General features: G+C 47.4%; 1 protein-coding gene and 1 long non-coding RNA gene across 2 annotated transcripts; both read right to left on the bottom strand.

Moving 5' to 3' along the window:
- Positions 1-10,872: 10,872 nt before the first annotated feature.
- LOC109781962 (uncharacterized) lies at positions 10,873-11,685 on the bottom strand. The gene is made up of 3 exons (XR_012203481.1): positions 11,436-11,685; positions 11,228-11,353; positions 10,873-11,145 (listed from the first exon to the last, which is right to left on the bottom strand). It is a non-coding gene; the product is annotated as an uncharacterized lncRNA (long non-coding RNA).
- A 1,955-nt stretch (positions 11,686-13,640) lies between these two features.
- On the bottom strand, positions 13,641-21,796 carry LOC109781961 (putative chloride channel-like protein CLC-g). The gene is made up of 9 exons (XM_020340553.4): positions 21,548-21,796; positions 21,298-21,427; positions 17,981-18,144; positions 17,674-17,874; positions 17,374-17,551; positions 16,639-16,901; positions 15,758-16,027; positions 14,326-15,454; positions 13,641-13,972 (listed from the first exon to the last, which is right to left on the bottom strand). The coding sequence occupies exons 2-9, from the start codon at positions 21,412-21,414 to the stop codon at positions 13,838-13,840; spliced, it is 2,457 nt and encodes an 818-aa protein (XP_020196142.1). The 5' UTR covers positions 21,415-21,427; positions 21,548-21,796; the 3' UTR covers positions 13,641-13,837.
- Between the last annotated feature and the right edge of the window lie 339 nt (positions 21,797-22,135).

The following is a 22,135-nucleotide window of genomic DNA, read 5'->3' on the forward strand; positions in this document are numbered from 1 at the left end:
ATGATCAAAAGGCAGAAGACTAGGGAAAATACAGAGACCAGCAGGTGGATGATCACACCCAACTATTCAGAGAAACTAGAGGAGAATAAGAAATTTGCCAAATTTTGTGAGGCACATAGGGCTAGTCCTGACATCTGGCAAGTGTCTAGTGGTGAAAATCAGTACTGTGTGAACATAGCTACTAACTCATGTGACTACAGGAGGTGGGACATGACAGGTGTGACATGCAGTCATGCTGCTCAGCAATGAGCAAACTTCACATGCACCCAGAGGACTATGTGCATGAATTTTTCAAAAGACCACTATATTGAAGCATACAAAGACATAGTGTACCCTGTCCCTGGTCCTGAATTCTAGCCTGACACCCATACTCAAGATACTGAGCTCCTAGTGTTCAAAGAAAAAGCAGGGAAGAAACAGACAACTAGGAGAAAGGGCCAGTTTGAGGTGCCTGCACCAAAGGACACAAGCAGGATGGGAACAATTACATGCAGCAATTGTGGTCTACAGGGCCATAGATATACTAACTGTGGGAAAGCTCTAAAACCAAGTCTTGAGATGAGGAAGAACTTACACCAGGTCATTTAAAAATGTTGCATTCTTTGTTTAATTATTTAGGTCTGGTCTATTTACTAACTGATTTAATTCTGTCATGCAGGAGAATAGAGAAATTTTTAGGGGTTCCTCTAGTGCTACACATCCACCTCCACAACCACCACCTCAACACCAAACTTCACAGATGCCAGCCTGGTTTGCGCTCGCTCTCCCCCGCTCCCTCCCGCCGTGCGCCACTCCGGCGCCGGCGTCCACCGCGCCCAGGCGCTCTCGCCGCAGCCACTCCGACTGCGGCGACCACCCCTCTCGCCGTCGCCGGTCTCTCCTCCCGGCTCCAGTCCCCCCTTCCCCATGGCAGTTAGCCCCAGATCTGTGACCTCGTCGTTCCGCCCGCAGGGAGAGCGCCCGGTGGTGTCGGGGCTGGGGCTCTCGTCCAGCTCCGAGGGCTCCGACGCCCGTGGCCCGGACGCGGTGGTGGGCGGCGCTCCTGCCCCTGGGCCGCTGCAGGCCCCGTGGGAGCGTCCTCCTCCCTCCAAGAAGGAGCTTTGGAGGATGAGGCACTCCCCCGACGGGCTGAGCGGTCGTGCGAGGGCCCCCGCTCGGCCTGCGTCGCCGGTCGCCGAGATCTCGCCGGAGATGAGAGATAAGTGCTTCAAGTGTTTGGAGAAAGTCCACTACAAGAACGAGTGCACCAACCAGATCGTCTGCTTCAGATGCGGCCTGCCTGGCCACGGCTCCAAGGACTGCAAGCGGCCGAGAAGCCCCTCGTCGGTGGATGACCTGCGCAGGGAGGCGGTGGCCAAGGTCGCGCGTCGCTCGGCCCCTTCCCCGCGGCCGGCACCCGTGGCGGTGCCCAGCGGCTCTGGCCAGTTCATGGCACCCCAGTCTGCGTCTCGGGGTGTCGATTCAGCGTGGCCACCCCTGGCGCCGCCGCGGCTTCAAGTGGAGGCCAGGGCCGTCGAGGTGCCCGCGGAGCTCTGCGTCGTCAGGCGTTCCGCGATGGTGTCCGATCTGGAGCGTCGCCTTCAGTTCGCCATGGTGGCCTACGTGGGCGGCCAAAGGAGGGTGCTTGCGCCGACGCGCGTGAAAGAGATTCTTGCTGGGAGGTTGGACATCCCCCAGAGCTCATGTCAGTGCATTGCTATAGGCCAGAGGATTTTCTGGTGGTTTTTGCTTCGGCGGAGGTGCGGAACAGAGTGGCGGCTTGCCCCTCGGTGGAGTTCGAAGGAGACAGACTACACTTCAGGCCATGGAATCGGCAATCGCAGGCAGTTCATTCGGTGTTTGGTTTCAAGGTGTGGCTGGTAATTGAGGGCATCCCCCCCCCATGCTTGGGATCGCTCAGTGGTGGAGGAGCTGCTCGGGTCGTCTTGCAAGGTGGAGGCGGTGGCTCCAGAGACGGCTTCCCGCTCCGACTTGTCCTCGTTCAAGCTCACGGCATGGACGGCGAGCCCACAAGATATCCCCACGATCCGTTGGTTGGCTGTGCCGGAGCCAGGCATGGAGGCGCCGCCTGCCCTTCTACAATATAAGGTTCTCATTCACATCGACATGGTCATGGACTTGAGGGAGGCCGGCGAGCCATGGTTCTTCGGGAGCTCTTCGGACAGTGGTCAAAGCGGTCTTCCAGACAACCATGATGGTGATCTCGCGGGTGGCGGTCCGAGGCAGCATAGGCTGACATGGCAGTTCGGCGTTCCGGATGTCCGCGTCGGCGGTCACGGCGGCGCTGTCGCCGGAGAAGGGGGTGGGGCCTGGTCCAGACCAGTGGGACATGACTGGCGCCTCCCCCCATGGAGTCCCCACCTGTCGCCGCGATGGAAGCCCCAGCTGTCCCTATCCTGAGAAGGCTGACGCGACGCCTATCTGCTTTCAAGCGCTTGACTGGTCAAGCCAATCGGGATGCTTCGACCAGCAAGGACGTTGAGATTTCAAATGAGACCGGAGGTAGGTTGGACGCACAATTGGTGGTGGTCGCTGAGCAAGTGGAGGAGGGCAGAACGTTGGCGCAGAACCCGAGTGAAATCCTCTTGCCCCGGCCGCAAGGGCACGTGGCGACAGACCAACGGGAGGAGGTGGTGGGCACATGCGCTGTGGCTGTCCAGTCTGGTGCGCTGATGGCGGGGCCGCAGGTGACAGCTCCAGAGATTCCTGTCGCCTTTGAAAAGGTGGGGCCAATCCTCGAGTAGGTGGCAGTCGATGTGGGGGAGCTAGGATCCCAAGGGAGAGAGTATATTGGGTGCTCGACTGGCGCAGATATTCTGCATGTGGCGCCACGGGGAGGCCCATCCAACCCGACGACGGACGTGCTGCTTGTGGACAAGCAGGTGGCAGCGGACCCAAGGCATGATAGCGCGTTGGAGGTGCTTGCGGTGATGCCACCTGGCGTGGCCTTGGCGGTGGAAGCCATGCAGCTAGCGGATGGTCACGCGTCGGTCGGGGCCCAGCCTGATGGGAGTCATGCAAGCGTTGCATGTGACTCTGTTCACGTAGCTGTGCCACTGAGTGTGCATGCAGAAAGAGAAAGGTTTGCCGAGGGGCCTGTGGCAGAGGGCGCCAAAGAGACGTGCCTGGAGATGGTAGTGACCAACGACCCAGCCAATGGACTGACACCCAAGGAGGTGGAGATGTACGCGAAACTCAAGGCTTTCTGCTCTTGCATTGTGAAGAAGCTAGCACCACCAATTCTCAAGGAAGTCCAGGCTTCCACCTTGCGGCTTGAAGCAGAACAATTCACCCCCAAAAGAACCACTCGGGCAACCAAGAAATCGACTCAGCAGAATACGCAAAGAGCCACACCTGCGGAGAATGTGCTCCTGCGCACATTGGGAATTGTGCCGGAAGATCTGGAGGTGACGGACACGGCTGTGCAAGAGCTCAAGTCGCTCTTCGACTCTCCTCTACGCGAGCAGCACGTACGGGTGATTGCAGCACTGTTTGGCAAGGCTTTGCCTGGGCAGCTTTCTGGAGCTAGTACCGGAGCGACGGAGGGAATCGGCGCACACTGAGCGTGCTCCGAGAGGGGTGGGGGTGCAAATCTGCTCCATGAATTTAAACCCATCGGTGACGTGCTGGAACGTTCGAGGTTTGAACAACCCAGCGAAGAGACAAGCGGTCAAAGACTTCCTAGTGTCCGTGCGGCCTAATCTAGTGTGTTTACAAGAAACTAAGCTCGATGTAGTTGATAACTTTCTCTTAATGCAATGCTGTGGACCGTCCTTAGACGGCTTTGCTTATCTACCGGCGATCGATACGAGAGGTGGGATTATTCTTGCATGGGACACCACTGTGATGATAGTTGATCACATCTCGCGTGACACAAACTCCATCACTGGGTTGGTACACCCCAAGTCAGGGGAGGATTGGTGGGTCACGGTGGTCTATGGGCCACAAGGAGACGACCTCAAGACACTATTCCTCGAGGAGCTGACAGCGAGGCGAGCAGCTTGCCTGGGGCCATGGATGGTCCTCGGCGATTTCAACCTAATCCTTAGAGCTTCGGAGAAAAACAACTTGAATCTTAACAGGGCCATGATGAACAAGTTTAGGAGCTTCGTCGACAATAACGAACTTAAAGAGCTCTACATGCATGGGCGTCATTTTACGTGGTCGAACGAGAGAGCTGCCCTGACAATGACTAAAATCGGCAGGATCCTCATCTCGGTGGATTGGGAATTGGCGCGGCCAGACTACTTATTGCAAGCACTCTCGACTAGCGTTTCCGATCATGCCCCACTCCATCTTTCGACAAATGCTACTTACTGGCCGAGGAAAAGATTTCGATTTGAGAGCTTTTGGGTCAAGCTAGAGGGCTTTGAGCAGGCGGTGAAGGATGCATGGGTTTGCGATCAGGCCATCGTGGATCATTTCAAGAGACTCGATTCACTCTTCCGCAACGCTGCGGCAGCACTTCAAGCATGGGGACATCGGAAAGTAGGGAATATTAAACTTCAGATGGCGATTGCCACGACGGTGATCTATCGCCTGGATCAAGCGATGGAAACTAGAGGGCTCACCGAGTTGGAAACGTGGCTAAGAAGAACCCTTAAGTTAGCACTCCTAGGGCTTGCTTCGCTCGAGCGCACGATCGAGAGGCAAAGATCGAGACACATATGGCTCCGTGAGGGAGATGCCAATACCAAGTTTTTTCAGCTGGTCGCCAACGGGAGGAGAGCTAAGAACTTCATACCCCAGGTTCGGCGAGGCGAGGAGATCGCCACTGATCAGAGCTGCAAGGAAGAAATTTTCACAGAGGCTTTTCATAACTTGCTTGGCACGGCACAGGCAAGAGTGCACACACTAAACCTTCAGTTGCTGGGCATGAACATGCTTGATCTGGGCTGTCTGGATGTGCTGTTCACGGACGAGGAGGTTTGGTCAGTTGTCAAGGAGATGGCTCCGGATCGGGCTCCTGGACCGGATGGATTTACTGCCGAGTTCTACCAGAGAGCCTGGACCATTATCAAGGACGACATTATGGCAGCGCTACTCAAACTTTGCGTAGGAGATGGCCGCGGATTTGCGAGGTTAAATCGTGTGTTGATCGTGCTAATACCTAAAAAGCCGGATGCCCTAGAAGTGGGTGATTATCGACCGATCAGTTTGCCACATAGCTTCTCCAAGTTGTTCGCCAATCTCCTGGCTAATCGAATCCGACCGTGCATGAAGGACCTTGTGGCCACCAACCAGTCGGCTTTCATCCGTGGCAGAAACGTGCATGACAACTATCTATTAGTGAAGCAAGTGGCCAGGAAAATACACGCAAGAAAGAACAGAGGTGTTTTTCTCAAGTTGGATATCTCCCGTGCCTTTGACTCCTTATCTTGGCCTTTCTTATTTGAAGTGCTCCGGGCCAAGGGATTTGGAAATCGATGCCTCGGATGGTTGGCGGTGCTACTGCAATCTTCGAGCACCAGAGTGTTGGTTAACGGAGTACCGGGAAGGAGAATTTGGCATGCAAAAGGACTGCGACAAGGGGACCCGGTCTCTGCTCTACTTTTCGTTATCGCCATGGACGCCCTCACGGCCATGATCTCTAAAGCCATGTCTGACGGTGTGTTGAGCTCCTTCACTGGAATTACGGCGACGCAGCGCCTATCCATATATGCGGACGATGTGGCACTATTCGTCAAACCTACACCCCATGATATCCTATTTGTTCGAATCGCGCTGCAACTATTTGGAGATGCTTCGGGTCTGAGAGTAAACTATAGGAAATCTTCAGCTTTCTTGATCTCTCAGGATCAGGAAGACAATGCAAGAGTTGAGCAGATACTGCAGTGCCCCATTGGAGAATTCCCGTGCAAGTATCTTGGGCTGCAGTTGGCCATCAAGCACCTCACCAAGGCGCATTGGTAGCCTCCCTTGGATCAAGTTCGGCACTGCCTCCCGGCTTGGCAGAGAGGATTATTGCAGAGATCAAGTCGGCTTGTGCTTGTCAAGTCGGTGCTTCAGGCGAGACCAGTGCATCATTTGCTCGTAATGAAGGCCCCAGGCTGGGTTTTGGAGGACATCGATGGCTGGATGCGCGCATTTTTCTGGGCAGGAAAAGATCGAGTTAACGGAGGCCAATGCCTAGTGGCATGGAGTTCAATCTGCAAGCCAACCTGTTTCGGTGGTCTTGGGGTGAAAAACCTAAGTCTGCAAGGGCTGGCACTTAGGGTGCGTTGGGAATGGTTACGGCGCACGGACCCGCAAAGGCCGTGGCATGGATTGGAGCTCATGGTGGACAATGATGCTAGACAGGTCTTTGACAGTTTGATTCAGATCACGGTGGGCAAAGGAAATAAGGTACTTTTCTGGAAAGATAGATGGATCCACGGCTTCTCTGTCAGAGATATTGCGCCCACGCTGGTGGCTGGTGTGGAAACGAGGATCAGGAACTCCCGTACGATCGCTCAGGCCTTTGAAGATGAGAGATGGGCACTCGATGTCCAACCACAGACTTCTTTTGGGGCACTTCTACAAACTGTCCATCTGAGACATGCAGTCGCCACTGTTCAACGAGATGTGCACATGGAGGATGCCTTTGCTTGGCTGCATGACCCTTCGGGCATGTACACAGCGAGATCCACCTATGACAAGCTTAATCAGGGCGCGATCAGGTCACCTACTGCTGCCGCAATCTGGCGTAGCTGGGCACCACTTAAGTGCAAGATCTTTGCTTGGCTCGCCGTGCAGCACCGGCTTTGGACATCTGACAGACGGACGCGACATGGGTTGCAGGACAACACCTCGCCTTGCTACACTTGCTTGCAGGAGGAGGACACTGTTGAGCACATCGTGGTGCAGTGTGTTTACGCTCGCCAGGTGTGGCACACGTGTTTTGACTCCCTACAAATCAATGTCCTTATTCCCAATGACACGGACACACTTGTGGAGTGGTGGCTTAGGGCTCGCTCTGGTTTCCAAGGGAAACACAAGCGAGGTTTAGACTCGGTTGTCATCGGCGCGGCTTGGATGCTGTGGAAGCAAAGGAACGCCAAGGTGTTCAATCGGCCGGAGCAAGTTAAAGACTATAGTGAGCTAGCTAGAGCCATCCTTGATGAAATCCGCGAGTGGTATAATGCAGGTGTGGGTGCGGGTGGATTAGACCGTTTTGTGAGAGATCACACTTGATTTTCTTGTAGGTGGGTGTGAGTGGGTGCTCGGGCGATGGATGTTCGCATCGATCGCACGAATCTTGTAAACTGTCTTTCTCCCTTCTATAAAGATAAGGTACGCTATTGGTGTACTCTCGAAAAAAAAAAAGATGCCAGCCTCATCTGCTCCACCTCCTAAAGCAATGAGGAACAGAAAAACGGCAGCAAATAAGAGAGGTTCAACATCAACAGTTTCAGCAGGAGCAGCCAGGCCTTCACCAGCTCCTCCAACAGGATCAACATCAACAAGAGCTCCAAGAGGATCAGCATCAACAAGAACATTCAATGCACCAAGAACATCCACTAGAGAACCAGGGATATTACCAGGCAAGAGGAAGAGGAAACCTCCTAGCAAGTTTGCATCCTATTTCAATGCTAGTGGAAACTATTGAAACTCTGTTACTAAGTTTGTGTTCTGCTACTTAGTTTGATTGTATGGTACTAAGTTTGTGTTCTGCTACTAAATGTGTGTTGTGCTACTAAACCTTCTTAAATTCAGACATGTGAACTTGTGGACAATGTTGAATGTATGGTACTTATTTGTGCTCAATACCAATGGGCTAAGTGCTAGTGATTTGTTTTGATTGCTTAGTTAGTTTGTTTTACTTTGCCATTTCTACAGTTTAGGTGCATGTTTTAATTGTTTTAATTTGTTTTATTTGTTTTACTTTGCCATTTCTACAGTTCAGAAGTTACTGACAAATTCATTTTAGAAAGAAAAAAACTCTGTACAAAAAAAGTCTGGCCTGGGGCTCGAACCCAGCACTATGTTCAGTTTGAAACCGGTACTATCTATGTATGCAGGCACTATGTTTAGTACTACTTGCTATCTATGTCAGACTATGAATGCCAGTACTATCTATCTATGTCAGACTACTTGCTACTTGCTATCTATGTTAAGTTATTTGTCAGACTATCTAAGTCGGATATTGGCAACACTGACTATGTAGCTTATCATTTCCAACTATGTCACTACTGTCAGTTATCCACACATAATATATGCAGAGTAAAACAGCCTCATCATAGATAAAACATTCTTACTTACTTAACTTAGCATGAGTACTCACTTAGCATAGTAGGTCTTAATATAAAAGTCATTACATCATAGATAAAACCAACTAGTTCTTAAACCATAACAGTACCTCCCTCCCTCATACCATCTTGATTCAGGTTCTGAAAGCACATGAAACTTTCCCAAAATATACACCTGACATGCATGACATTCCAAGGCCAGCTATATATATAGGCCTACTAATTACTTAACCCACACATCAAGCACTTCACTCATTCATAATTGCCTTGATCCTCTCCAGCTTATCTTTGCTGGCATGCCCAGCATTGAGCAGATCAGCAATCAGATACTCTAGCTTCTTCTTCTCTTGCTTAAGTAGGTCCATGTCCCCCTCCACTTCCTTCATGGCCTTCCTCATGTTCTGAATGATATCTGCTTGGCTTTGAAGAATGCACCTTTGCTCCTTGGCAAGCTTCAGCTTTTCCATACTTAACGCAATCTTTGCCTGATCCTCAAGTTGTTTCTTCTTCTCATTTAGTTCATTGATTGCCTGACTGGTGTAGTCCATGTCATGAGACATCTTGCCATCTTGATAGTCAAAAAGCTTGGATACATCTTCCACCAACTGGCTGTAGTTGTTTGACAGGAAATCAATTTCCTTCTTTAGCTTGGCCACCTCTTTCTCATGGGCTTGTTTGTCCTTCACCCTCCCCAAGTTCTGCTCATGGTACATGTCCCAAATCCTTGTTAGGCACCTTTATAGAATCTCTGGCCAAGGACCATCCACCCACTCCACAACCCCACAGTTCACACCTACATCCTACAGAAGCAATTATTTATAATTAAGCACAAAGCACTTAGTAACATACTTAGTACAGTTAACTCAAGTCATAAAGTCATTTCATTTAACTAAAACCCTTTGTTTACATCAATATGCTCTCTGAATTATGCAAACATACTTCTTTCATACTAAGCACACAGCACCTGACTTAGCAGCAGAGATAAATTCAGTTAACAGCTATAGTTAGCAGCAGATATAAATTCATTTAACTCTGTTTTTTTTTCACTTAACACCTAACAAATATATTCAGTTCACAGTAGACTAAAGATCTCTGCATGTAGGTGTTCTCAGGTTCAGTCATGTATTGAATTCAGTTAACTAAAGATCTACTTTCACATATAGCTTCCATATGTATGGCACTTTTAAATTTCAGTTCTAAACTACATCACACATCTCTGCACAACACACATCTCTGCACCACATGCTGCACCACACATCTCTGCACAGCACACATCTCTGCACCACATGCTGTACCACACATCTCCAGCAGCAAAACACATCACATACCACACATCTCCACCAGCAAAACAAGTAAGCGTGCAAGATTTAATACCTGCTGCACAGGACAACCCAGGAATCGCCTCCCTGTCAAAGCACCTTCAAAAGCTACCATCTTCTTCGGCCTCTGATGATGCATCATGCACGTCGGCTCAGATTCAGTGTAAGAACCACAGAAAGATGGATCCACCACACTGTCAGGGGTTTCCTGCAAAAGAAACTTGGGTTCAAACCAAAAGCAACTTCAAATCTCCAATTTGGATGAACTAACCCTAACCCTAACTCTGTTCCACCATTATGCACTTACAAAGAGCTGAGGATCCATTGAAACCATGCAGGTGTCCTCGTCCGAGCTCTCCTCGTCTTTCCAGGATGGCATCCTCAACTTCTACCGGCAGCAATGGCCGCGGCGGCGACGACAATAGGCTCAGAGCACCAGGGAGAGGGAGAGGATGAGGACGAGTGAGAGCGAGCGAGGAGGAAGAGGATGAGCGAGTGGCTGAGCTCGCTCTGACTTATTGGCCCACCGACACCGCCGTTTCCGACCGCGGACGCGCCGTTAACAGGCGTTAACGCGCGGCGGGCGGCGGTTGGCCAGCGTGACAACTGATTCGTGGGCCCAACCGGTCAGTTTGGTGCTTAGCGCGGGCGAAGCGGCCGGTTTCGCGAGTTGGTAGTTTTTTGCCACGGATTAAGACAAAAGTGATAGTTTTCCGCACAAAATCGTAGAGTGGTAGCTTTTCGTCACGTTTCCGTGAAATGTGGTAGTTTTTGGTTAAATACTCCAGAGCCAGCTTTGCCCCGTTAGGGCGTTACGCTGCCTAGCCGTCGAGGCGGCAGAGCCAGCCGCGGCCACATACAGGGTGCGACGTCCCCGGAGCCGTCGAGACCATTGAGCCACGGACCAAGCATCGTCGACGCCGCCAATTGCTCTGCTGCTTGCCTCGTGTTGCATTGGTTTGGTGCTTGATTTCCTCTACAAGTGTCTGAAGTTTTAGGTGTGCGGAAACTACAGATTCAGTTGTGCAGAGAAGCAGCAACAACAGAGAAGCGGCAACACTCAGGCGAAATGCCAAACTGAGCTTGTAATTGATGTGAATTGAGTGTATATTCCAGTGAATAGTGTGGCTGAATATTGTATCCAGATTGTAATCATGTGAGTGTGGAGTTTAGTGAATTTGAGTGTGATTATTGTTACAAAATATTGAATGTGAATCAATGAAGTTCTGTGTACTGTGACTATTGTATTGTTCTGATCAAAGATTGTTCATTTGAGAGCATAATAGTGATGCTGTTAATTACAGATGATAGCACCTGTTGTTAACAATTTGAGAACATGTCCTTCCAGGAATACAATGACTTGCAAGTCATAATGCTTGTTTTGACTGCTGAATGTACAATGAGCATGCATAGACAACTTGCAGGTGCATTGAACAAAAGAGATGCCAATCCAGGGAGTAATATCTTTGAAATGCATGGCAAAAGGGATTGAGCAACTAGAACCTAGAACTGAACTGAATGGCCAAGTTTGCCAAAACCATGCTTGTTACAGTAGTGCTTCACCAGGATCCAGTAAATAGATCATCTGTAATTGGTCCCTGAAAAATAAATAAATAAGTAAGTTCTTATTAAAAAAATACCATCTCAAGATTTCTAAACCAACTATATGGGCAAGATTACCATCAACAATTGAGTGAAGCTAAGATTATCCTTGTAATCTTGAGACTCCTTCCCATTATCCTTATAAACCATAACATTAACTTGTCCAGCAGCACTACTTGCCTCTTCGCCAGCCTCTTGTTTCTTCTAATTAAAGAAATTTGAGGGTTATGATAATTAATGAGCATAATAATAACATTGAAAAGACAATAATTATTTTGAAACATACCTCTTCCTCGAACTGTGATGTAGTTTTGTTTTCTCTCCTTTTCCTAGCCTTGTGCTTCTTCTCGAGCCAAGTTCTTTTTCGTTTTGCACTTTTTGTTTCGATCTCCTTTTTCTTTAGGCGTGCATTAGCCAACAAGTCATTTGGTGTGCTAGCATTTGTGGGAATCGTACATGGATACCCAGATGTGCTTGTGAATGCACTAATTTTTTCTTCAATCCGCTTACCAAGGATGTCACGTGAGTTGTCTACTAACATGATGCATTCTTGAAAGTTGGCTGCTCTATGTGCCAAAATTTGAAATTTGAGGGACATATATCGGTAGCCAAGAATAGCATCCATATTTGGATTTGCAATTATATTTCTTCCCATGTTGTCTTGTACAGTTCCGCTCCGTGCTTCTCGTGTCCACCGCTTTAACACATAATGTGCCGGTAGTGACTTGATGTTCATCAAATCAAGAATTTTAAGAGCATGGCCACATAATATCCCAATTCTATCAAACTGCCGGCAGCTGCACTCAACTGTTTGCTTTAAAGGATCACCGTTAACTTTATTCTCCTCCTCAAAGGTAAAATCTCCGACAAGATATTCATTACAACCATCCAATGCTTTGGTACAACTTGATACTGCCCTGTCTAAAGTAATCTGATGGTGAAAGTTCAATCAATTTTAGTGTTTTGTTCATGCTTAGATGTCAGAGAAAGGACTGTGGAGACTTACTAAGATTGACGAGCAGAGCAGTCGTCCCCGTCAGGCACCAGGGATCTCCTTCCGATCAACTAGCAAGATGCTTCTTCCATCACAAAAGGGAAATTTGATCATTTTCTAAAGTGATCTGATGGTGAAAGTTCAATCAATTTTAGTGTTTTATTCATGTTTAGAGATTACAGAAAGGACTATGCAGACTTACTGAGATTGACGAGCAGAGCATCCGTCCCAGCCAGTCGCCGGGATCTTCTTCCGATTAACTTGGCGCCGTTCTATACTCCTGGCAGCTGTTGGCGCCCTTTTCTGTGGCATCTCGCGCCCTTTTTCCCCTCGCTTCCCTCGGTAGCGTCGGACTGGGCCGCATGGGCCGCTTATTTCTGCTTCCATCCGAGAGAAAGGCTGTAGTTCGTGCGTGTGTCATTGGATGCCTGATGGACGGTGCAGGTTGTACGGCGTCCCTCTGCAGTAGACGTTCCTAAGTCAGAGGATCTCGTTCCCTGTTGGGCAAATTCCAATGCTTTGCCATGGCACACCAGAGTTCCACCGATCGGGAGCACCGCAAAATACATGGACGTATCCTCTCGTTCCAACGCACATAGCGGACAAGTAAACCACGAACTAATTCTGCTTTTCGCCTAGGATATCTTAAGCAGAACGTGGAGATCGACCAAGCGAAAGTAGCGTTCGGAAATGCACCCAACCAAATCAAACATCTGGATCATGGAAATAAAAAGGGCAATAACCTGTGTCGCCGCAAGTGTATGCGCACCTTTCATATTTTTTTCTTATAAATGAAGGGAATTTCGATCCATGAATGTGTCTCTTCAAGATTTTTTTTTTGGCAAGTGCCTCTTCAAAAGGTGACTCTAAGGCAGTACGAAGTGGACGCATTAGCTATAAATAAATAGTTTTTTTTTTTCAATTTCAATATAAATACTAGTTCTACTTCACGATACCTGAATTTCACTTATGCAATGAAACGGAGTCTGAAGTACTATTTTTTTTTATTTGTTAAAAATGCTGGAAGAGTTGACAAAGTCTAATCCTATGACTAGCAACCCCACGTTCCATCGCCCTTATTTTGCGGGAAGAAAAGAAATTCGGCACAGTTTCCATACAGTAACAGTTTAAGCCCGAGTGCAACCAGAGTGGCTGACGGATATCACAGAATCTGTAAGCATTCTGGTGACAGGCGACTCTGCCTTAATGGAATGCATGGTGTTCCTGTAAAGAAAAAAACTACAGTAATTCACTGCTACTAACATTTTTATATACTGCTCATTGTCATACAAATCATGTACGGAGTACCAAGTCTAGTCTCCCGCGAAATAAAATAAAAGTGACAAGTCTAGTGATCACAATGTGCGGGTTATGGTTTTTCTTTTTTTGAATTGTTTGGTTTGCTTACCACATGTGTCATGTGGTGTGCGGGTTATTGTTGAGAATCACATCCGCGAGGAACCATCAGAAACAGGCTTCTTCGAACCGATCTCATTGTAGGTTGCAATGGAAACCCTTCTGTGTATATTTCAGGAGCAACATACATTGTCATGTGATGCCAGAAAATGCTATTGCCGCTATCATACAACTAGCTTATCCGTATATGGTTGGTAAACTACCACCCGATGGTTCCCATACAATGTACCGACGGTCGCTTGGTTAATTCTCCGAATCATTAGTTACTATGGCAATTGTCAAAAGAAGTTGGAAAAAGCTGTCTTGCCAAATCGCACCTTCTTCCATCTGCTCTTGAACAGGTACGGATGGAGACCCAGTACGTGCTCAGGCATGAAGTCATGCCGTGTTAATATGCCAACAACAGGCGCCCTCTGCATTCACAGACAGTAAACGGTCCGAAATTAATCAATGGTAACCATGAGAACAAAATCTATACTGTTTCAAGTACCGAGTTCTGCATGCTGTATAAAAGATAATTATACAAGTAGTAAAGGGATAGGTACGTGCATTCTCGACCTGTATGACTAATCATCATGGTTACTCTTGGTATTAATCAAGATTATAAACAACTTGCAAGCAAAACACATGACGGTTGCAACATATGAGCTAGGCAGATACACTCAGAGATAAGCATGAGAACAGAATAGGAATGAAATACAAAGCAGATTCAAGAAATAACCCTTCAAAAATTTGAGAAAATTCAGATGTAAACAGAGTCGCTCACCTTGGAAGTTTTTGGAAGAACCAAAAGGTGTCTTAATCCAACTTCACGAAAAAGTATAAGAGCTTTAGCCAAGGACATGGTCTCAACCACAGTGTAAGGGGATGTGTTTGTGAAAGGATGCAAGTCTACAAACATTTCCAGTTCTTCTGCAGTCAATTCAATGTCCTCAATTCTGTCATGCTTTCCTGAACCACGCTTAGCAAAATCTTCAGGTGAGAAATGCTTTGAAGCATCTGATGCTGAAGCTGTGGAACTACTGATGAACTCTTTCTTCCTCAACAGAACAAGCAGGTGCGACCGAAGAACTAGACCATATAACAGAGGAGTGTCTGAAAATGGTGGCTCATCAACGACAGGGAAACCATTATGACCGGTTGCCTTCAAGATATCCACGATACGGCCAACCTTCTCAATGCCATTGAATGTCTGTAGAGGACCAGTTACAACATCACTAACTGACAGTTGTCGCATGTAGGGTTCAGCATGCCCTTCAAGAAAAGGAAAACCCTTCAATTTAACAAGCAGATCATAGACGTTTGCATTAAAAGCATCTGCCACTGTCTTTGATATGATAAGGACCAGCATAACCAGAGGAAGCATCAGCAGATTATTTGTCAGTTCTAGAATGACAACACAGACTGAGACAGTCATTCTCATCGATCCACCTAGAAGGGCAGCAGAACCAAGAACCGCAAAAAGACCATGATCCAAAGTTGATTGTGACCCAATCAGCATGCCAACCAGACGACCATAAGCTGCACCAGTTAAAATAACTGGTACAAAAAGGCCAGATGGTAAGGCGAGGCCATAGCTGAAAATGCCCAGAAAATATGATGCAATAAAGAACACAAGGATCGAGGTGATATGGAACTCATGGTCAGTGCCGTTACTGTAGAGGTTTCTAATGGTGTCATCATTGGTGTTAAAGAACAGGCTAGCCAAGTCATTGTAGTTATGCATTGGACACTGGAACTTCTTGAAATTTCCAGATCTCCCTATTGATGGACAAGCTTCTCTTGAGTCAGCTGGGCAAGGTTTGCAAGCTGCAAGCCATGGCAAGCCAAAGAGGCAACATGAAGTACAGACGGAGACTGTTGCAGCCAGGAGTAGTCTGTAAGTTCGACCTTTCCTGAGAGTAAATTGAACAGGTTGGAAATGAAGTTAAGCTGGGGCAAATGTTTTCACTTCGAATGGAGAAACAATTCTAATTGACAACTGCAATTAAGTATCTACAAAAATTAGCAGTAAGTGTGCATTACCATTGTTATGGACAGTTTTGAACTTTTAATTAACCGGTTCTCAACATTGATAGGAGATAATATTTCAGGGAAGTGATGTATTCAAGATTACTAAAACTTTACCAAATAGAATGCCCGCAGTTAAAAATTATGGGAGTAAAGACCAGTAACATTAAGCCAATATCAGTACATACTCGTTGATAACATTGTAGAGACGAAGAACCTTGTCGAGGAAGAAGTTGTACAAGCTCCCCAGTACTCCTCCAAAAACTGCTAGAGTGATTACCGGAGGTAAATCAATCACATGATAGTTGACATAGCCCGAAGTCACATCAAACATTATAAGACCGCCTTTCCCGAACAAGCCACACCGGCCTCTTTTACAGATGTCTATTAATGCCCTAAGCACAACGGCAACAACTGCTGTTGTGAAGAAAGCTCGCCAGAGTAGGGCACTCCTCCATCTGCAAAGACAACAAAAAGGATGTCCCACAAGTATTTTATTAATTGCAAAATTTGTATACAGGTGCCATGTTGCAGAAGCCCTTACATGAATATTTTCATTTCAAAGGATATGCTTAAAGGACAAATATATTGCACCCTACTACCCTTCACTGCATCAATGATAATTTCTAGCAAGAATGGTCGGATAGGTAGAGTGATGGTTCAAGATTTCAGATAATCAGAATAAGAAAATCAGATAATCCCAACTTAAGGAGAAAACGTGAGAACAAGGAGAAACTCGTTTTGGTACCAGGTGACACATGGTAAAAAGCATCATTTTTTTATGGGATTGCGTAAGTCTAAAGCTTTGCCACTAGGTGGAGCAATCTTCTCCTCACTTACAAACATATAAACTTCAAAGCCAGCAAGTCGCTAACTTGAGGCATGTATTGGAGCATCAAGTGTGCCACCTTAATTAAGCATAAACATACAGAAAACTATATGTATGCAAAAAGAAATCCAGCATTTCTCAAATGTGGAGGACATGTTCTTCTCTCAATGAATAAATAATGAAATTAAGACAATCGATCGAGGAAAGTCCAAATATTTATAACGATGGAGAAGTTTTTACCGTGAAGACACTGTTTCCAGAGCAAAAAGAACTCCGGCGACTGGAGCCCTGAAAGCACCAGCAATACCAGCACCAGCACCACAAGTGACAAGGTCCCTCCGATCCCTATCATTCTTGAAGTGCCTTAGCCATTTACATGTCATGCGATATTTACGCGAGCCGCCTTGCCCAAGTATTGATGCAATGCATGCACCTGTGTGTACCAGAGGACCAGCTTTTCCCACATGCAGTGATGATGATACTGCAGCAATGCATCCCACAACCTGTTCAGAAACCAGAAGATATTTGAAATTCAGGCATATTCATAAAACAGGAACAAGCAGAGGCAATTTGGTCTGCACAAAAAGATGACGGGAAAGTGTAGTGACCATAATGGCATTACAATTCTTCCCTACATCTTTTATGTATACAAACTGTTGTATGGGTACCAAAATACCATAACATATTTCTGTTGACATAATTTCCTACCCCATACAGATCTGATCAAGTCCAACACTCCCACTTGCGTAAATCATCGCTCACGCTATGTGTTGAATAAAAGCAGAATAATCATGAACAAACAGAAGTGCTGCAGACCCCACTACAATGTCTGACAAGTAGATTAGAAGTATCTCTGCTACATTGCTATAAGTAAAGCCAAGTGCCAGCCATCATGAATGCAAGGGCACATCATCATACCAATAATTCATGCCATGAAAGAACAGGGATGAAAGCAACAGCAATTTACTACAATACCTTCACCACCAGAGTCTTGAAACAGAAAATGTTGGGCGCATCGACGCCGTTCAAGTAGGCCTTCACCTCCGGGATGCCGGAGCCGGCGGCCGCGGGCGCCACGTACACCGTCAGCACCGTGGCGAACATGGTGAGCAGGAGATTCGAAAACAGGAAGACCAGAAACGCCGATTCAAACCTGACGGGATCAATCAATTTTGAGTCAACACTGAAAGTCAAGTCGATATTATTCACACCTAAATCGCAGTCAGTTCAGTTCAACGGAAAGGCTCCGGCGTCCAGGGAAACACCGCTGGTTACCTGAGCGCGAACATGCGGTTGGAGGTGACGACGAACTTGGCGCCGGCGACGTTCTCGACGCCGAGGTTGGCGACGAAGGCGGCGGCGGCGGTGAGCGCGCCGACGAGGAAGCAGAGCGCCCACTTGAGCGCGAAGTAGCGCAGGATGTGGCCCCGCCCCTGCGCCCGCCAGTCCTGCTTGAACACGTCGTTCTCGATCAGCCTGCAAGCGGGCCCGCCCCGCACCGACGGAGTTAACAGCTGACACTGATTGGAAGCAAGCCGGCGGAATTGCCGGAGAGATTGGGGGAGGAGGGGCGCGCGCTTACTCGTAGTCGAGGCTCTCGATGGGGCAGAAGTCGGTGCCGACGAGCGCGACCTGGGAGGTGGCGTTGGACTGCAGCTGGCCGCCGAGGAGGAACCTGCGCCGGTTCCGCCGCTGCTCCTCGTCGCCGGAGCCGTCCTCGCCTCCCGCCCCCGCCGCCGCGCCGTCCTGGAAGAAGAAGGAGGAGCTGTAGGAGATGAGAGGGGCCTCGATGTCGGCCTCCGGATCCGCCGCGCCGCCCACGGCCCCGGCGCCCGTCTGTTCCCTCGGAGCCATCTCCTCTGTCTCCGCGGCTCCGCCGATCCGCTCCGCTCCACTGCCGCCGCGACACACGCGACGCACGAGGAACAGGGGAGTGGTGCTCGCTCTGCTCTGCTCTCGGCGAGTCCAACGACACAGATTCCCGGGACAGCGAGACTCTTATTGACCGCTGGGACGCTGCCGGGTGGGGCCAAAGGGACGGCCGGGCCCCACGTGGACGTGACAGTGGTTGGGCACGCTTGCACGTTCGGGAAGTTGAGCTCGGAAAACGGTTGGCTGGCTGGGGAAATATACTCGATGAAACGCTTGTGGACAAGGGATTCAAGGTCGATTGGATCTGGTTCCCGTGGGCGATGCGTCCGGTGTAGCTGTATACTACTATGATACTTTGTGTAGTAGATGTGTGGAAATCTTGTGTCGTGTACGAGAGTTGTGTTTGATTCATGGGATGATTCCTTTCTGGAGTACGGTTTTGTAATGAGTCTTTTGTCTTAAGTGCTGGTGTGCTCCTGTAAAGAAAAGATGTTGATGTGCTACGGCGACAAATTTAGTGAGCTTTTCCGTGAGAAACTACTAGTATGGTTCTGCTGGATCTTTGGGTACGGTGTCGTTTTCGCATGCGCAATCCTAACTTGAACTCACAGTTATTGCTTGAAGGGGATTTTTACGTTATTTTATTTTATCTTATTTTTGTGACGTTTTCACAGGTAGACGTGTGTTCCAATGCTAAAAATACATGTGTAGACGTTCGAGTTGTTTAGTATAATGGAGCTTTTCATGAAAAATGATCAAAATTTTATGACAAGTGGGGGAAAAAAGGTTAATTTCACAACATTCTTTTATTAGAAGATTTTGACTCGATGATATTCGTAAATCACCATGGTGCTCGTATCCGAGGTAAGATAGTCTGTAACAACTAAGTGTTAGCAATTCAGTGCGCAATTTCAATCCAGGGACATTATTGACATTTTAGAACACAACTTATACATCAATCTTAGATTGCAGCAGCTGCAAATAACTGAACAAGTGAGTTGATTCTATCGGCGGTTTCCCATAATCTAATCTTGCGAAATCTGCTGGCCCGTGTTTTGAAGTGGGGGTGTTTATTGCTAATTCTATACTAGAATGCTTATTATGGATAAACCTACAAGTTTTAATAAGAACCAAAGTTAATATTTATAGTGCTTCTGATTCTGAAGATAATTATGATTTCAGTTAGTTCATGTTTTGGGCTGTAAAGATTACCTATTTTGATCGATCATGATTTTTAACATAATTAGAAGGGTAAGTGATCTAAATAAAGTTAGGAAGTGTTCTAAATGGACATACCTCTTAAATTCAATCACTGAACACCGTGGTATGATAGAGATTGGCTTTGGCTGGGATAAGTTTTTGTTATTCTAACAACCAAGTCAATGCCTTTTCTAAAAACATGACAGGATCTTAGTACGTAACTACTTCTTTGGAATTACGTTTTCCTTTGGCTCATGCCAAGACTCTAGTCGAGGTGTCTCTAACCATGTTGTTCCCTTATTAGATGTGGATGACATTCATATAATGATTCAAACTAAATCCTTTTCGTTTTGAGTTGTGTTTGATCCCCAGAGTTGATTCGAGAGATCAGATCTAGCCCATATTGTTTATACAATTTGGCTTAAAAAAGAAGCAAAAGACTATTTTAAATACTTGGCATAATTGTTTTTCTAATACCGTAGAGTTCTTAGGGGTGGAGTCACAATATAGAAGAAGAATATAAAAGGTCTAAACATGTTATATGTGAAATGCTTTACTGTCACTTCGAATAGAATTTTCTTCTGAGTGTTATTGCTAATATTTCATGGACTTTGTGGATGCATATTAAGCTTTCAAAATTTTTGTCCTGAGGATCCAACTAATGTGATACTTTTTGTTTGATACTCCCTCCATTTATATTTACTCCGCGTATTAGCTTTGGTCAAAATCAACCTTTGTAAACTTTTACAAAGTTTATACAAAAATATTAACATATACAATAACAAATCAATACCATTAGATTCATTATTGAATGTACTTTCACATCATATGTATTTATTATGGTAAATGTTCATATTGTTTTCTATAAATTTGGTCAAACTTTACGAAGTTTGACTTCAGTCAAATCTAATATGCAGAGTAAATAAAAACGAAGGGAGTACTTTTTGAACTCCTAGGCAACTTTGCAGAAAGGCACTCTACATCTAGGGTCAAATAGGTTGGCTCAGGTGGCACACTATGTTCTTATCAATTTGAGCCATGGCGATGTGGTCAAAGACTGAAAAACCATGCTTATATTCTCTTGTGTTTCTTCCTGTGTAATGGTAATAGAGTTCATTCCGGGACAAAGTTCTCCTAGATCGTGTTTGTAATCTTAGTATTGCAAATTAACTAGCTTACATTCCGTATTTTGTATAATAAAAAGAACTTTATGGACTCAAAACCTCGGATCAAACCTAATGGGTGTGCAACAAAGGTTTAGGCTTCTGTTAGCAGTTTGCATCCGTTATGGCGCTGTTGGGAATTGGGATGATTATGGAGTATTTGCCTGTATTTTGCCGTGGTTTCTTCATTGTTCATTCCTTTTCTGCTGTAGCTGACAGCTATGGTTTCATTAAGAATCTAAGAAGGCCTTGTTTGGTTCATTTTGTTATGCTTTCTGTAAGGCTGAAGTTTGTAGTGCCGAAGGTTTCTATTAATACAAATAGGAGGGAAAACCCTCTCTTACAAAATCGATGCATCAAATCGACAAAAAATAAAAATTCAAACACGGATACTTCGTTTCCTAAGAGATGCAGAGAGGTGAGTGGTGTGGTGTTTGAAACTACTTTCACCTTTTCTCAAAGAAAAATATAGAATTCCTAAAAAAGTTGTAGGCAAAAGATCAAGAATCCGTACCGCCAAAAACTCAAAAAACTAGCGGCGCGACAAAGCAAGCACCGTGATCCGGAAAAATACGTGCTTGCTAAACACGCTCAGAGAGGTAAACATGTTGACTTGTTCCACCAATGTACATCACAAGATCGGCAACATGAAGATAACACTTACCCGAGGAACATCGACGCATATATGCTCGTCGGCCACGGCCGGAACGGCAGGAGCAACGTCGCCGGGCAAGGCCGTCGTGCCGGGTAGGTCGCCAGCTGGTCCTACCACCGTCGACATGGACGCAGGTGCTCTGCATAAGAGAAACGCAAGGAAATGCTCTGTCACCGCCATGTTCAGAAATCAGAAGAACCAGAGCAGCACTGTCCCAAGTTATTGGAGACGGGAGGGAGAAGGAGAGGAGCATACGTACCACCGGGGAGGACACACACACACGTCCGTACTATGGAGCTCAGGCGTTGAAACCAGCTGCCCCTCGTCACGGCCGGATTTGTACCCCGTCGTAGCAACTAAACGGATGGGACAAAAGGGCATCCATCGGACAGTGACACTCTCGACAGCTGACGGGAATGGAGCGGAGAAGCTGTAACGCAATTTACGCAAGCCAACAACCGCGGCATCAGGGCGAGGGAACGGAGCCAGCCTCGGCGACATCGCTATTCTCTGGGCCGATCGAGCGCGGCGGAGCCAATGGAACGCACGTACGGCAAATGGAGAGGCTGTCGTGCCGGCCTTGGAGCTTCTCTTTTTTTGGGAATGCCACGAGCTTTGCTGATGGCGACGTTTGACGCGGGTGCTGCAAATGTCGGGAAGCAGCCGGCGGCAGCGGGGAGCGTTGGAATGGACAGCCCCGGCGGCGCGAGGGCAGCCGGCCGCGTGGCGCGAGAGCAGCCAACCACGGCTGGGCCAGGACAACCGTCGGCGGCGACGTGGGACGGTGGGAGCGAACGGCGGCGGCGCGAGGATACCCGGCAGCCCGTTTGTGAGGGCATCTAGAGCT

Source organism: Aegilops tauschii, chromosome 2 (genome assembly GCF_002575655.3).
Source record: "Aegilops tauschii subsp. strangulata cultivar AL8/78 chromosome 2, Aet v6.0, whole genome shotgun sequence".
Classification (NCBI taxonomy): Eukaryota; Viridiplantae; Streptophyta; class Magnoliopsida; order Poales; family Poaceae; genus Aegilops; species Aegilops tauschii.

Excerpts from the sequence above, each read along its gene's own strand:
- LOC109781961 (XM_020340553.4), bottom strand. The coding sequence starts at position 21,414 with ATGTCGACGGTGGTAGGACCAGCTGGCGACCTACCCGGCACGACGGCC. Across the intron at positions 16,902-17,373 it reads TCAAGACTCTGGTGGTGAAG|GTTGTGGGATGCATTGCTGC; the intron begins GTATTGTAGTAA and ends GTTTCTGAACAG. Across the intron at positions 15,455-15,757 it reads CTCTACAATGTTATCAACGA|GAAAGGTCGAACTTACAGAC; the intron begins GTATGTACTGAT and ends ATTTACTCTCAG.